Source organism: Syngnathus acus, chromosome 13, assembly GCF_901709675.1.
Source record: "Syngnathus acus chromosome 13, fSynAcu1.2, whole genome shotgun sequence".
NCBI lineage: Eukaryota > Metazoa > Chordata > Actinopteri > Syngnathiformes > Syngnathidae > Syngnathus > Syngnathus acus.
Genome location: NC_051098.1, coordinates 3,200,548 through 3,216,453, shown reverse-complemented (window position 1 = coordinate 3,216,453; position 15,906 = coordinate 3,200,548). Strand labels below are relative to the sequence as shown.

The 15,906-nt window shown below is 39.1% G+C and overlaps 1 protein-coding gene and 2 long non-coding RNA genes across 5 annotated transcripts in view; 2 read left to right on the top strand and 1 right to left on the bottom strand.

The window, feature by feature from the left end:
* The window catches only part of nf1a (neurofibromin 1a), a 145,385-nt gene that overhangs the window by 45,999 nt on the left and 83,480 nt on the right, over positions 1 to 15,906 (bottom strand). For all 3 annotated transcript variants that reach the window (XM_037267697.1, XM_037267699.1, XM_037267698.1), the window contains 4 exons: positions 15,619 to 15,716; positions 14,278 to 14,424; positions 13,957 to 14,103; positions 11,780 to 11,890 (listed from right to left, as the gene is read on the bottom strand). In XM_037267697.1, the coding sequence (XP_037123592.1) occupies positions 11,780 to 11,890; positions 13,957 to 14,103; positions 14,278 to 14,424; positions 15,619 to 15,716 (503 nt within the window). The remainder of the gene's footprint in view (positions 1 to 11,779; positions 11,891 to 13,956; positions 14,104 to 14,277; positions 14,425 to 15,618; positions 15,717 to 15,906) is intronic.
* On the top strand, positions 1,656 to 11,046 carry LOC119132437. The gene is made up of 2 exons (XR_005099875.1): positions 1,656 to 1,890; positions 9,211 to 11,046. It is a non-coding gene; the product is annotated as an uncharacterized LOC119132437 (long non-coding RNA).
* Positions 14,420 to 15,755, top strand: LOC119132439. The gene is made up of 2 exons (XR_005099877.1): positions 14,420 to 15,481; positions 15,580 to 15,755. It is a non-coding gene; the product is annotated as an uncharacterized LOC119132439 (long non-coding RNA).

Here is a 15,906-nt window from a genome sequence, read left to right as displayed (position 1 = left end):
AAGTAATGCAGGTTTCCCTACCATAGATTTTGACTGCTGTATTCAGAGTTCATAGGTCACTTCTATTTCAGATCCCCACTAGAGCTTGGAATACAGTGATTACAATTAGTGATAGGGAAACCTACTCTACAGTTTGCTCTTTTGCTGTCCAACTCTGAAACACACGCCATGGGGCTGTCCAACTCTGAAACACATGCCATCAGCTAACAGCAAACCATGGGATCACAAATTCTGATGGGCCACCCATTTTTCACACCAGCTCCTTGAGAAAAACAAAAACAAAAACAAAAAAACAGGGCTCTCACTAACAACAATTGGATTCAGGGTAATGGTGACTTGTATATTACCGTATTTTCAGGACTATAAGTCGCTCCGGAATACAAGTCGCACCAGCCATAAAATGTATAATATAGAAGGAAAATAAATATATAAGTCACACTAGAGCAGCGGTGTTAATGGGACGTCAAACGCTGCATGTTCGCTTCGCTTGGGGGGGGGGGGGGGGGGGGGGGTTGTGGCTCTTTGCGGTACACAGTAAAAAAATGTGGCTCTTAGTCTCTGACTGGTTGGCCACCCCTGCACTAGAGTATAACTTGCATTTTTGGAGGAAATTTATTTGATAAAATCCAACACCAAGAACAAACATGTCATCTTGAAAGGCAATTTGAAATAAAAATAGAGTAAAGGCAACAACAGGCTGAATAACTGTACAGTATGCTAACATTACATGACACACAAACAACGAACTGAGAGCGTGCCTGGTATGTTAACATAACATAGTAAGAGTTATTCCAATAACTATAGCACAAATAACCTGCTAACAAGTTTACCAAACCATCCGTGTCACTCCAAATCACTAAATCCAACGAAGTCTTCATCCTCGGTGTCACTTTTAAATAACTGCGGCAACACCGGAGGTAGAAGATGCAGCGCTTCCTCTTCTACGTCGCTTATGTCAGACTCATCAAAACAATAATCAACACAGGCCTAGCGCGCCCTCTAGCGGTTTAGTGTGAAAACAACATGTAAGATGATATATTGTGTTAATAATTTCATACAAGGCGCCCCAGAGTATAAGTTGCACCCCCAACCAAACTATGAAAAACACTGACTTATAGTCCGGAAAATACGGTAAATAGTTTTTTTTTTAAATTTTTTTTTTATTCCCATGTCAGCCTTACAAAATATGTCTTAATGTGAAACTAGTCCATGGTGCAACTGAGGTTGGAGACCTCTGCTTTAACGGCAGCTAATGAAAAGTTTGTTTCCTCAATGTCCTAAATGTACATGGGTTAAATTATTATCAAAATGTCAACTTGATGTGCTTCTATTCATACTGTATGTATTATTAAAAATAATGACAAGATACTTTCTGAATGTCCTTTAAAATCATTATTAAAGAGCATATTGATGTTTCTCTATCTCTGAATCTTTTTTTTGCTGTTGTAGTCTTGCTTTCATGGTTATGGCAACGACTACAATGGTACACGTTTCCATAATTGAAACGTTCAATATTGTATCAACTCCAATTCCTTATTTAGGACTAAAACCCAGATCTCTGTATTAGCACATTTGTGCATGCTAATTATGTACATGTAGAATTATGTGGTGTGAATTTTTTTGACTGGCTAGTACTCTAAAGGTACTCTAAAGGTAGGCATCTCTAATAATTAAAATGAAATACATCTCTCAGGGTAAAAACAGAACTATGATAATTAACGCAGGCATTTAGACTTGCTACAGGTTGCACAAGACTTCCTGAAAATGAAACAGAAGTGAGTCACTCTTTCAAAACGTAAGCAGAAGAGTTACTCATATTCAACCAGAGTGCTCTTGCTTCAGATTAACCGACCTTCTGCCTGTGGTTTCAGTGAAATCCGACAATAGTTGGTAAGACATTTAACACCAGCAATATTTTCTTATTGTCTTTCAGATAGGATTTTTCTTTTTGATTTAGACGGCACCTGATCATCATGACACGGACTATCAACTACAATCTTGCTCAATCTTGTCATTTAATTCAACTTTTGATCCCTTTGCATTATGAGAGAAACTATGCTGTGGCCAAGAATAGCTCTAACGATTACATTTGAGACAACTCAAACAGTAAGCTACTGTACACAAATGATGAACTAGTAGTGTACTTGAGGTCTGTTAATACAATAGAGTCAGCCTAAATCGCAGTGAAATTTCTTGCTAAAATGCAAAACGTAGTGGTTTATAGTTGCAATGAGACTTTTTGCATACTACATATCAACAAAATTTCTTGGGGTTGGTGGTTATTTTGTTGTGTAATATAATTTTCATAGTGTAAAATGTATCATGAATGTGCAATTGTATATTAGTGTATGTAAAACAAGTTTTTAGGGAAAAATGTTTTAAATTTGGTACTAATATGCATGTTGGTGGTACAGAAACCCAAGATTATATTATTTCCACATTTTTGTCAGACCTAACCGTTTCAAATGCAGAATGAGTGCTTTGTGATTCAGCATGAAATTCATATCATGGTATAAATTTAGGGGGCGGCTCGGTGGCGCACTGGGTAGCACGTCCACCTAACAGTTAGGAGGGTGCCGGTTCGATTACACCTCCGACCCTCCCTGTGTGGAGTTTGCATGTTCTCCCTGAGCCCGCGTGGGTTTCCTCCAGGCACTCCGGTTTCCTCCCACATCCCAAAAACATGCTTGGTAGGCCGATTGAGCACTCCAAATTGCCCCTAGGTGTGAGTGTGGATGGTTGTTCGTCTCTGTGTGCCCTGCGATTGGCTGGTTCAGGGTGTCCCCCACCTACTGCCCGATGACCGCTGGGATAGGCTCCAGCACGCCCGCGACCCCCGTGGGGACAAAGCGGTACAGGAAATGGATGGATGGTATCAATTTAATCCCTTCACGGTAATGTAGAGTGTACAAGTACAAAAATCTTAATGAAAGTATTTCTGAATGGCTTATTTAAATGTAAAAATATAAATCCCTGTTAAAAGGCTAAAATTTTCATAAAAACATGTCTGCATTTGTAATGGAATAACAATAATTCAAATGAAAAAATCTCTTCCCTTAGTAAAGTCAAATAGAGAAAATGATTTTAAGACCTATTATTGTGTGGATCTCAAAACTGAATCATGCAAATAAATGCAAAAAACATCGCTAAAATAAATATTTAATATACTTTTGACCTTACAAGCTCCTCGTCACTGCTGATGTCAGTCATAACTGATTCATTTTAGGTTTTCGAGCATGTGCTTAAGCAAGCATTTGCAACCTTGAACGAACCCTGACAAGAAGACAACATTCTCTAGCTTTGCAAATGCAATTGTTTGCTGTTTATTTAAATATACGTTGGCTTCAATGTTCCCTCTAATTTTTCATGTATCTGGGCATACACACAAGCTCCCTGAGCAAACTGAGGACTACTGTGAGCAACATCAGGTGGCCAACCCGCGGCTTGCTCTTTGCGGGGGGGTAATGGGACGTCAAACGCTGCGTGTTCGCTTCGCATCGCTTCGGGGGGGGGGGGGGTAATGGGACGTCAAACGCTGCGTGTTCGCTTCGCTTGGGGGGGGGGGTGATGTGGGATGTTGTTTATGCGCTGGATAGATTTTCTTGTGCGCTGAGAATGTGCGGGCAGTGCGCGATTGCGCACGCGCGCAGCTTAGAGGGAACATTGGTTGGCTTTACTATGTAGCTGTTATCTTAATTGGTTGTTCATAGCTAGTTGTTCTCAGCCCTAACCTGGCTCTACCCAGGCGTCAGTGAAAAGTACTGTACATTTAAGGACTCATTCTGGTCTTTCGCAACTCTGTATTGTTAATTTAGCAATTAGCATTAGCTTCTCTATCTTCTCATGTTATTTCTGTTCAGTGTATCACACACCTCGTCTGCCTTCAGTTATCGCACCAATTTGATGATGGGTTTTACGAAATGACTTCCCGTAATTCGGGGACTATAAGACACTACTTTTTGCACAAGCTTTGAACCCTGCGGCTTGTCATTCGGTGCGGCGTATCTATGGATTTTTCGTGATTTTTGTGATGACTAATACACATATACACTCGTAAAAAGGCTGTGGACCGCTGTTGTGTGGCACCGCTTTGCTGAGCAGAGGGATATGTGACCAGACACACGGTCAATGGGGAGAAGAGTGGTGTGTTGATCGCATGTCCGTCCGCCAGGCAAATAGTCCGTATAATTGACACAAAAAGAGACAGAACTAGATCAGGACGGACATTACTGAAGAAAGGAAGCTTTTATACACAAACCCTCATTATGGGGGACAAAAGAAATGCATATGATGCCGCTTTTAATTTAAAGGCAGACGATTTGGCTCTTAACGAAGGAACTAGAGCTGCTCATGCACTGTAGAGGTTTCCTCCGGTCACTAGAGGGCACTGGGCTATTGTTGATGACATTTTGTTGCGTCACCCTTTTCTTTCTTTATTTCCCGGTCACGTCTACTCTGGAGCTATACGTGTAGCTCGTATCACATTGCCAACTTTAGCCCTGTAAGTGGTCTCATTTTATTTATTATTAGTTGTGTGTTGCTCGTGTTCCCTTCACATTAAGTTTATTATGGTCGTCGCTGAGATTTATACATGTTTGTATTTATGCAGAGCTTCTTCATCTCTGTCAATAAAGGTTATGTTAATAAAAGGTAAGCGTCCCCAAAGAACCAGCTGTTTCCTGACAATATTCTTTGCGTATATTCTCTCAAAAATGGTAAACATTAAAAAACCTGCGGCTTATGGTCCGGTGCGGCTTGTATATGAACAATACAAGATCTTCCCCTAAATTTAGCTGGCGCGGCTTATAATCAGGTGCGGTTTATAGTCCGGAAATTACGGTAATTATCATCTTGGAAATGTGCCCCCTGCGATGTGCATGCGTAGCCCCAACTGTGGTTGGGAAACACTGACTTCGAGGAGAGAGGCTGCACCACGAAGCTTGTAGCTGCTGCCCCAGACATTGTGCAGCACAAGTTAGCTTAGCGTCTGGTGTTTCGTGAGCAGCATGTGTAGGTACCAGATATACTCCATTGGTCAGATCAGCCCGGGGGGCCTGCGCCTGTTGATGACGTCATGCTATGTGATTGGCTGGAAGACAGCAGGATGACGTTCAAGATTGTGGTTGGTCTGTTTCGCACACAGACGGATTTTGTGAAAAAAACATAAAATTTTCCTTTGTAAATGGCTTGTAATGCCGTTCAAATGCTTTTTAGTTAATTTTATCCTTTTTTATTTTGTGTGTCTTTTCTTTCCACGGGCTTATTGGACAAATAAATGTTTGCAACTCATTGAGAAGTTTGTACATTGCATTGTGTGGCGGAAAAAAAAAGAAAATCCATTATGAGAGATTTCCGACCGCTTTATAAAACAATGTGCGCTTTTTTCAAATCAGTGACTGATTTAATAAAGCAGACGTATCATGTAAAATCCACTTTTTTTTTTGCTTTCATATTCATTGTATTGTGTACTTGGAGTCTCCAAGATTGTAGAAAAGTGTACCGTAATTTTCGGACTATAAGTCGCACCGGAGTATAAGTCGCACCAGCCATAAAATGCCCAAAAATGTGAAAAAAAACATATATAAGTCGCTCCGGGCGAGAGAACGGGCGTGACGTAACATTCAGTTATTTAAAAAAAACTATTACATAAATAACACGTTTATAAAACCATCTGTGTCACTCCAATTCATTAAATCCATCGATCGTCCTTTGTCAACAATGCCGTGTGCTGCGCCGCAGTTCAAATTATTCCACAGGCCCATACAACGATATATAAACTATATTTTAAATAACTATCACATAAACAACAATATTATCAAACCATTTGTGTCACTCCAAATCATTAAATCCATCGATCAAATTTCTCGTCTTTTATCGATCGTCCTTTGTCAACAATGCCGTGTGCCGCGCCGCAGTTCAAATTATTCCACAGGCCCATACAACGATATATAAACTATATTTTAAATAACTATCACATAAACAACAATATTATCAAACCATTTGTGTCACTCCAAATCATTAAATCCATCGATCAAATTTCTCGTCCTTTATGTCATCCTGGTGACAGAGGACATGTCCAGAGTATATGGCGCTTTAAAGTGTTAATTACTTTATTTGATTTTTTCTCTCTATTTTTCATGTTTTGAATATGTTCAAGATAAAGATATCAAAGCATGTGAAGTGATCAACTATACTAAAAATAACATGTGAAGTGGTCAACTATACTTGTAAGTAAGTGATGTGTTAATGATCAAGTAAAGATTTGTGAAAAAAACATATATAAGTCGCTCCTGAGTATAAGTCGCCCCCCCACCCAAACTATGAAAAAAACCGCGACTTATAGTCCGAAAATTACGGTAATCTATCCGTCCAGGTGCTGCAGAGATATTTTTATGATCTTTTTGGGGGCTATTTTTTACTCCGTTCAGTTTTCTCCGTTTTCTATTACGTGTTTTAATCTATTACATCACATCCGTTGGGGCGGGACTACCGAACAAGGTAATGGGTGTGGCCAAACGGTTTCGCAAAGCCACCATCTTTATTACTTGGAGAAACTTTTATAGTCCAAACAACTCATGGATGCCGAAGTGGCGAGATCAAAATGTTCCATTGTTGGATGCATCAATCCACACAACTCATTGCACCATCCCCCATCATCAGAACTTCAAAGAAATGCCTGGTCAAATTTCATTTTTCGAACAGTGTTCCCACATCTCTGGGCAAAGTCCCGCTTGTTCAAGAACGGGTGTTTCAGAGATCTTTTGTCTGTATAGAGCAGTGGTCCCCAACCACCGGGCCGCGGACCGGTATCGGTCCGTGGGTCACTTGGTACCGGGCCGCCAAGCCGCACAGAAAAAAAAATAAATTATCGACGATCAATTAATTCAGGTCAAGACACTCGTCCCGGTCACGTGACATGTTTCCCCAGTCCAGCCCGCAAAGCTAATATGTGGCGACAGGCTAACTAACCAGGCAATGAAGCATTCAAAACTGCTTCAACACATGGAGACCAAGCATCCTGCAATAAAAGACAAACCTGAATCACTTCGGGTGTCATTGTCTCCGATTACGTCTAGATGGGACCGGCTCGTTTCTGAGAAACAAACTCAGTGCTCCCACTAATTCAACGTAATGGTGAGTTTTATTTTTGTCATTTGTACTTGTTTTTATGTCAGTCGTATCATTTTATTTCATCGTATTTATATATTTATTATAAATGTATTATTTATTTATTTATTTATATAAATGTATTATTTATTTATATAAATGCCGGTCCGCGAAAATATTTCTGACATGTAACCGGTCCGTGGCGCAAAAAAGGTTGGGGACCTCTGGTATAGAGGATTTGCCGAAATACTTTGTTTAGTTGATGGTTCAGTTCCTTCAATCTATGGAAACGATGGACACAGTAAAGCGGTAAACTTGAGATGACACAATAATAATAAACTGTATTTCACTTTCATATTATTGCATGTCTATGATGCACTCGTTTTCATAGCATTAGTGTCAGTCTTTCTGCTGATTTTATAGCTGTGCGCTCTGTTTTCACTTCTTGTGGGTGTATTTTGAGTAGTTGTATCAGATGAATTGCATCAAAGGTGCTATATTATTCTTGGGGAACACGATGTGATGAATGCATTTGTTAGCTTCTCGCTAACGCCAACATTAGCTTACTGGTTAACTTGACTGAAGTGCTTGTTTACAAGACATGTTCATAGATATTGCGAGGGGATTTATTTTGTGACGTGTTATGTATGTGTATGGTCAAGTCTTTTGCCGTTGACATCTTTTAATCAATCAAAAAGTTTGCGGCGCAAGTAAGCGCTACCTCGGCTAAAAAACTACAAATATGTCTGACCGGAAAGGGAGGTGCACATCCTTCGGCCTGGAGGGAGTGGGGTGAGAAGTATCTCATTTGCATTTAAAAAGACCACACCAAAACGGCTTGCTGAGTTGCACCTCAGAACAAGTATAATAGAGGGACCTGTGATGGTTTCAAAATAAGGAATTCAGACAAAAGCATCACTGTTCCACTTTATATAAACCACAACTGAAAGAGTAAAACTTAAAACGGAAGAATTTATAAACGTGATACGTAAGCTTTAATGCTTTGGAAATTTTAAAAGGAAAATATGTAATTTGCAGCCACACCTGGTAGTGATAACTTGTAATGCTGTTCTTTGGTGTGGGTGTATATTTGTGGTGTGGTGTATATTTCATGTTTTTATTATATGTTTAGAGAACACTGCCTTTGATTTAAATATAGTAACGATGTATGTTTTTTCCAAACATGAATATTGGAACTGATACATATTTGGTCCAATGAATAACTCATCACAGACTGTACACGATGAATGAAATTATCTACAGACTCAAATTACAGAAATGGGAAAAGTGTCAATATGTCTTCCCACGATTAAGAAGTTGATGTATTTTTTGAGTCTATTGATTTGAAGTATAATCGAAAACGTCTAACGCCAAATAGTGTTAAATAGTTGACGTAAAATTGATATGTCTAAGGATTGATGAATGAAAATGTTTAGAGCAATTATTTTCTCTAGCCCGAGTACATTCTCAATTAAAAAATGACCACCACTCATTATTACAATAAAATTAGTTGTTATTCATTGTATCATGTGTACAATGTACAAATGGTCGACCCTCACTGTGAATTGAATGAGCAAATGCTCATGAGGCACAATATTACACTACATTTATCAATATATATAGTTACTCTATTCTCTATTTTAAAAATGGTCAAGCTTCGATGTAAATTGAATGAATAAACCAAAATGAAGAAAACACAAGCACATCTTGACTCTAATGTAATGGGGTGCAGTGTTTGTCCAATTGGATTTGCCATAGCACGACATCATCAGCATGCAGTACAGGCCCCCGGAGCCGATCTGACCACCCGGGTAGATCTATTCACTAGGGAAAGCAGGGAGGATAGGTGATTTGACGTGAACATGACCCTTTTTTTAACCAGCTCGAAATCGTGTTATAAAAAAATCACTCAGACCTATCATAACATGAAATTATCAAATTAGTACCAGTGAAACACAGTGTGAACAGTTTAGTTTCTGTATAACAAACCAGGTATTGGGGGTGTCAAATTTAAGATTTTTTCTAGGATTGGATATCACCAGTATTTTTTGTAGTTGTTTCCTCATGTAGCGTTTTAACTAAAAATACTTTCTATAATTACAGCTGCAAAGACTCACCAAATGGCAACAAGACAGAGGGAAACTCTGATCCTTCACTTCTTAAGGATAGTTTTGGCATTGCCACTGAAAACAAGTGGTACAGCAACATTTGGCCGTGTTGACGGTATAATTGAAGTGACAACTGGTGTGATCAAAGGAAATCTCACTGAAGTCCAGCTACCAACAGTCACTTACAATCAGAAATCCCCTCTGAATATCACAGAAGAGATCAAGAAGGCTCAAGCAACAACCGGCTTCATAGATACCCTGAAAATGAATTCAGGAATGACAAACACCAAAAAAGTAACTGAAAGCATTACATCTCCAGTGTTCACAAGATCCACAAAAAAACAGGACATGGAACAAACACTCCTAACCTCTACTACTAGAATTACCCATTTATCTACAGAGTCGAAGCTCATTTCTACCGCAACCACATCTTCAACCTCATCTCTTGAAAACAAACCTATAAACATAGGTGAGGATGCCACACAGTTCACTGTCTCATACAAATCTTCAAGAGTTAATATCCTAACTGAGCCAAATAAAATCCAACAACCTCCAGCAGAAAACTCCAGTAACGTATCAATTCACAGTCTAGTAGTGGCAGGACTAATAGGTGTGGCTCTGGTATCAATGATGGTTGGAATCTTGGTCATCTTTGTGAAAAAACGCAAACTTCAGAAAGAGCAGATAACCACAACTGAATGGGCAGGTCCTTCACCATTAGCCATGGAGATGACAATGGATGAGTAACACTGGGGTCAACTAATCATATTCCTGCTGCCAGCTTCCTGTCTCAGAAAACTTCCAAAAGGTTGTCCTTTCTTCCAGAAATACAGGAGTAGTCAGAAACAAAAACACAAGCTTTAACCTTTGGAAGTACACATCAAGGGAGTACATCTGAACAAAAATGCAGTGCACTGGATAGCATTGGCAAAAAAAAGACTGGGTAATTCTGCCATTCTATCCTCTGCTATAAAACAAAGCAAATTACAGTTCTGTGGACTTGTGAATGACAGTTGTGACTAAATATATCTATACTGCGGAAAATGTCTGGGCAATTTTGATTAGGAATCAAATACTGTTTTAGAATATTTTCTATCTGTTACTGAGAACAATTGAACAACACCATAGACACGGAGCCTCATTTATAGACAGTGGGTAGGCACAATTTTGTGCTTAGATCATGCATGCCAACAAACAAATTTAGAACCTTCTCAGATAGGCAGACATAATGATTAGTTTGAATAGAAAACATCAGACAGATCTTTTACCCAAGGGGCACGGTGTATTGAAATTATAGTTATTCATAAAAACAACAACTCAAATGCTAACTTAAATGGGCAAATTGCAAATAAGTTGACTAATAACCGTGAAATGGACATCTTTAATCATATTTATCCTTGTTCTTTTCAAAGACTTGTAAGAGCTGTATGTGTGCGTCTGCTCCTGGCTTTGCAGACTTAGCAGTTGTCGCTCCACAAACAAATTACGCGAGTACACTTTGACAGCACAATCAGAGAAGCCATCAAACCGCTCACATTAATCCAAGGCTTCAGAGTTTTTGTATCTATCAAGTTACACTTGCTAGCTACAAACCTCAAACAACATTTCCGGAAATTTACTGTTGACAAATGACTGACAAAAAGATCAGGAGCAGATACAACGCAGCTGTCTTGCTTGTGATGCAACTCTAATAGCTTATATTATCTGTCGCTTCCAATACTAATTTATCTTCCTATTATTATTTGGTTAAAGCGGGAAAATATTCGCTTATTGTGCCATGTCTTATGTTGAGTAAAATGAATAAAAAATATTTTTATCTGTTTACAAAGTATTGAGCGAGTGAGTGATGCGTATATATTTTTTTCCAAATACATTTTCAACTTCACATTATATACGGTGGGCCCCCACTATTTTCGGGGAATAGGGCTAGCTCAGTGCCCTAGTGGTAGAGTGTCCGCCCTGAGACTGGAAGGTTGTGGGTTCAAACCCCGGCCAGGTCATACCAAAGACTATAATAATGGGACTCATTGCCTCCCTGCTTGGCACTCAGCATCAAGGGTTGGAATTGGGGGGTTAGATCACCAAATGATTCCCGAGCGCGTCACCGCTGCTGCTCACTGCTCACCCTCTCCCCCAGGGGATGGATCAAAATCACACGGGGATGGGTTAAATGCAGAGGACAAATTTCACCACACACCCAGATGTGTGTGTGATGATCATTGGGACTTTAACTTTAACTGTGCGTAACAAAAATATGCTTATATCTGATGCCCACTGAAAAAATAATGCCAAACTGCAAAAATGAGGGGTCCAGTGTACTACATTTTAAAGACGCATGTTGATTTTAAAATAGACGAGGAAGTGTTGTTTACAAATATTTGCCAGAACAGGTATTATGTATAAAATAGAATAGCATTATGTTATTAATGCCGCAAAAGCCCAAGGTTGGCTCAAACCCACATTATGGTAAACAAAGGTGGCACATATTAGCTGGAGTAATATTTTACTCCCATACTATTAAAATGCATATGAGAAGCTTCAGATTCCCAGAAAAAAGGTCTTACCTGCGAGCCACATAGTAGAAGACTGGATTGCCATTCTTTGAGGTCCCAGCCTGATAGAAGATGTTGAGGGTCTTCAATGCTTTAAATTCTTCTTTTTCATGTACCTGGTGTCTACAAGACAAAATAAAATTGGGGACCTAAAACCTTTGTTAAAATGTGTGTCAATGTGTCCTGTAATAATGAGAGCTTTCAGATTTGAGAAACCTATTGGACAGTGCCTGCAAACAAACAAACAAACAAACAAACAAACTGATGCAGTTTTTGAATAGTTAATTTTCTTATAATTAGCACATGGGGAGCATAGTAGCACTGCTTAAACTAGTACGGCGCAGGGACCACATCCAGCCCACCCCAACTCTTTAACTGCCCTTCACAGAGACTATGGGTTCAAAATAAAACATAAAATATGAGGTGCTTTTATTTTGACAGTATAATTTTGTAATTTTGCTAAAAATTTTAATTTCCTAAGTATAAAAATTAAAAACCTCAAGAATAGGCAACTTAAAGTGTACCTTTAGAGAGCCCACATTGAGCTCTTAATGGGGAAAGGCAGAAATAGTTTGATTTTTGTGTCTAGTCTTGTATTTGGCAAAATATTTTGACGTAAACTAGACTAGACTAAATTTCAGAGGTGGCAAATCTAGGTTCAGAAAGTAAAACTGCCACAGTTTAGCTTTAGCCACAGGTGCTTTTATTCAACCAGCGGGTGAATGAGTACCGTAATTTCCGGACTATAAGGCGCACCTAAAAACCTAAACCTTTCTCAAAAGCCGACAGTGCGCCTTATATATGGATCAATTGATGAATTTGTTGATCCATACTGGTTGTACACAGTGCTTTGCCAAAATGTTTCAGTATGTTTTAGTATGAATAGTAAATTACAAGGTCGCATTGCTTCCCAGCATTACGGCAACCGTGGTCAGGGGGCGTCACTGAATAGCTGTTGTACCCGTGAGGCTATTTCATGTCAAAATAGGCTGCTCCGTTAATGTTTCGAGTAAATTTACGGATCAATATGGAAGGGAAACATAGGTAAGCAGTACCAATGTGTTAGATCGAACTTTGGTCAGTTCCAATCATTTTATAGGAGATCGTTTGAGAAACGCGATTGTTTACACTTTGCTGAGGCTCATGGGAGTCTGCGAGCTGAGGCTCATGGGAGTTTGCAAGTGGCTAATGCTATAATGATAGCTGCTATACGCACGAGGCTATTTCATCTCAAAATAGGCTGCTCCGTTAATGTTTCGAGTAAATTTACGGATCGATATGGAAGGGAAACATAAGTAAGCAGTACCAATGTGTTAGATCAAACTTTAATCAGTTCCGATCATTTTATAGGAGATAGTTTGAGAAACGCGATTGTTTACAGAGGGCTCATTGGTTATTGGCTAGTGGCTGCATACCGCAACCCTAGTCAACCTCAGTTTGTTGCAGTATAGCTTCTATTTTATGCGCCTTTTAATCCGGTGCGCCCAATGTATGAAATAATTTCTAAAATAAAAAATTCAATGAGGGTGCACCTTATAATCCAGTGCGCCTTTTGGTGCGAAAAATACGGTAAAATAGAAATAAAAGTAAAATGGTCAGACTTTTAGCTGACTAAAAACTGGACTAGTCGCACACTTAACCCACAGATCCACAAAAAACATTAGGCCTACTCACATTTATTTCAGAATTTACCCGCGTTCCATTCCCCCTGGTTTTCAGAGTGAGTTTTTTTGTTAATTAAAAAAAAATAATAATAATAATCAAAGGGCTTCTAAGTGTAGTCTCATACTCCAGTTATCCATCTCTGATACGCCACATATACACACACAACATTTTAAGGAAACTTTTTATAAATACTTTATATATAATATAAAACAAAATTGGGGTTAGCATGTTCGCTTGACTCCCAGTACATATTCCAGTTTCTCATAAGGCCCAGTTGCAAAATTAATTGCCCACTATTGGTTTGGACGTTCAATGCAATCCTATTTCAAAATTTCCTGTGTCTTTCGCAAACAATTTGCAGGATGAGAAACCAACTGAAATATTTTGTGCACAGAAAATAAACACAGTCTATCAATTCAATCAACCGCATTTTCACAATGTTCTTTATTTCATTTGTAGCAGAGATATATAAGATGCATTGCGTATGCAACTAACAAGCTTAAAAGAAAGAAGATGAATGTTACCTGGTCATGAATTCTTCAAATTTGGAACTGGTTAGGTTGAGGCTTGACCAATGAGTGTCAGCCACAGGCTTGTGTTCAGGGGGGCCCAGATATGCTAGCAAGGTTGCCATTTTGTCAAAAGGACGCCTGCCAACAGCTTTGTGGTCTCTGGAAAGATTGAATAACATTTTGCACACAGTGCCTTCTATCTTAAACGAAAACTGTGCAATATTAATTCATCACTGTATATGGACAAAAGTATTCATAGGTGAAATGGGAGTATAGTCCAACTCCTGATTGGTTAATGAATTGATTAAGAAGTATGTCTCTGTCTATGCTGACCTGTTGCTGGAGAGGTACTGGCCAATTCTCTCCTGGTTGTTCCATAATAGTCGGTGGAGGGCGAGAACATTACCGTCACTGATGAAGGAAAGGCTGTGGTTCACAGAGTCACTGGGTGGCGAGTCAGAAGCTATGTCCAAGAAAAAGCTGTAGCAACCAGGAATGAAGACAGGAATTAGACTGAAAAGTGAAGCAGCTTTAATATTCAGACATTATATTCCAACAGGAGTCAATAACCAGCAATGATGACTGTGGACTAAGACAGGTGCTACCTACTACGTATATGGTGCTTGCTTTTCTTTCCAACATACCTTGATTATAACAATAGAACCTAAAATGAATTTTTAATGATAACCAAATATATAATGTTCCGAAATTGCATGAATAATAAGGTTCTAGCAAACATTTTTTTTCTGGGAAACATTTGCATATGCTATTTCTCCTCAGCAGTAAGACGAGAGACACTCAAACTTTGGGAATAGAGTAAGTGGTCATGTAAAATGATCATAGACAGTCAACATAGATCTTAGTGGGGTAGTCCTGAGGGCCAACTGAAGGAAATAAGATAGCAATTCACTGGCTGGGGATGCATTTTATGAAGGCGTAATAGAATGTTCTGATATTTTAGTTCACTTCAAATGAACTGAGATTTCTTCTGCGGTACCTACTGTTGTAGGGCTAGGTGATATAATATATATCGTCATCAATATTATCGTCAACGTTGCCTTCTTGATGTGCAATTTACATTATCGAGTTCTACTTTGAAAAGATGAATAAGTTCATTGATCGGACGTGAAGTAGAAGAACTGATGAAATCTTGATTCGGCCAATCAGCGGGTAGGATTCAGCCATGTGACTCTGATGGCAGTCCAGCCGAGGAAATGCAACAATGTTTCAATTATGGAGGTGTCCCATCACAGCGGGTAATTTAATAGAAAGGCGCAAGTCCATGTCCCAGGCCTGGATATACGTAGATTGTAGGTTGACAAGACTAACGTCCCTCGGAATAATATTGTTTCTGTCGGTCCTCTGTACATGGGTGGTGTACAGTGAGACCCCCATTTACTGTTCAAAGTAACTGGTGTCTGGCATGTGTTAATTATTTCCATTGGGCTTTGGAACAGCGCTTAGTGATCCTTGCAACAAATGACCAACTTATTGTCTGTTTGGACACTGAAACTGATGTTTGGGTGAGACTTACCAGGTAAGGAAAACCCAAGTGTTTATCAACCAACTTTTTCCATTTAAATAATGTGACTGATTATTATTTACTATTTCATCACATTGATCTGTCCTTAACAGGTGGGGGAAGCAACAGGAGTTATATAGTGAGTGTCCTACCTCCGGGCTGAATCGAAGTTGTTCTTCACAAAATCATTGAAAGGCCTCATGTGTTCTTCCTTTGTAAATAAGACATGGTTGGCAATGCTCTGCAAAATCTTAAGGAAAAGACCAGATTTACAATTATGACAACCATTAAGATCAAGTTTGCTTTACACAGTCATGTCCTTAATCAAGATTGTCTGATCTGATAAAAAATGAAATTATTGAAATTAAACATTTGTTGATGCAAACTGGGCCCCACATCATACTGTACACTACTGGAGTTCTCCTTTTCGCAGCAACCAC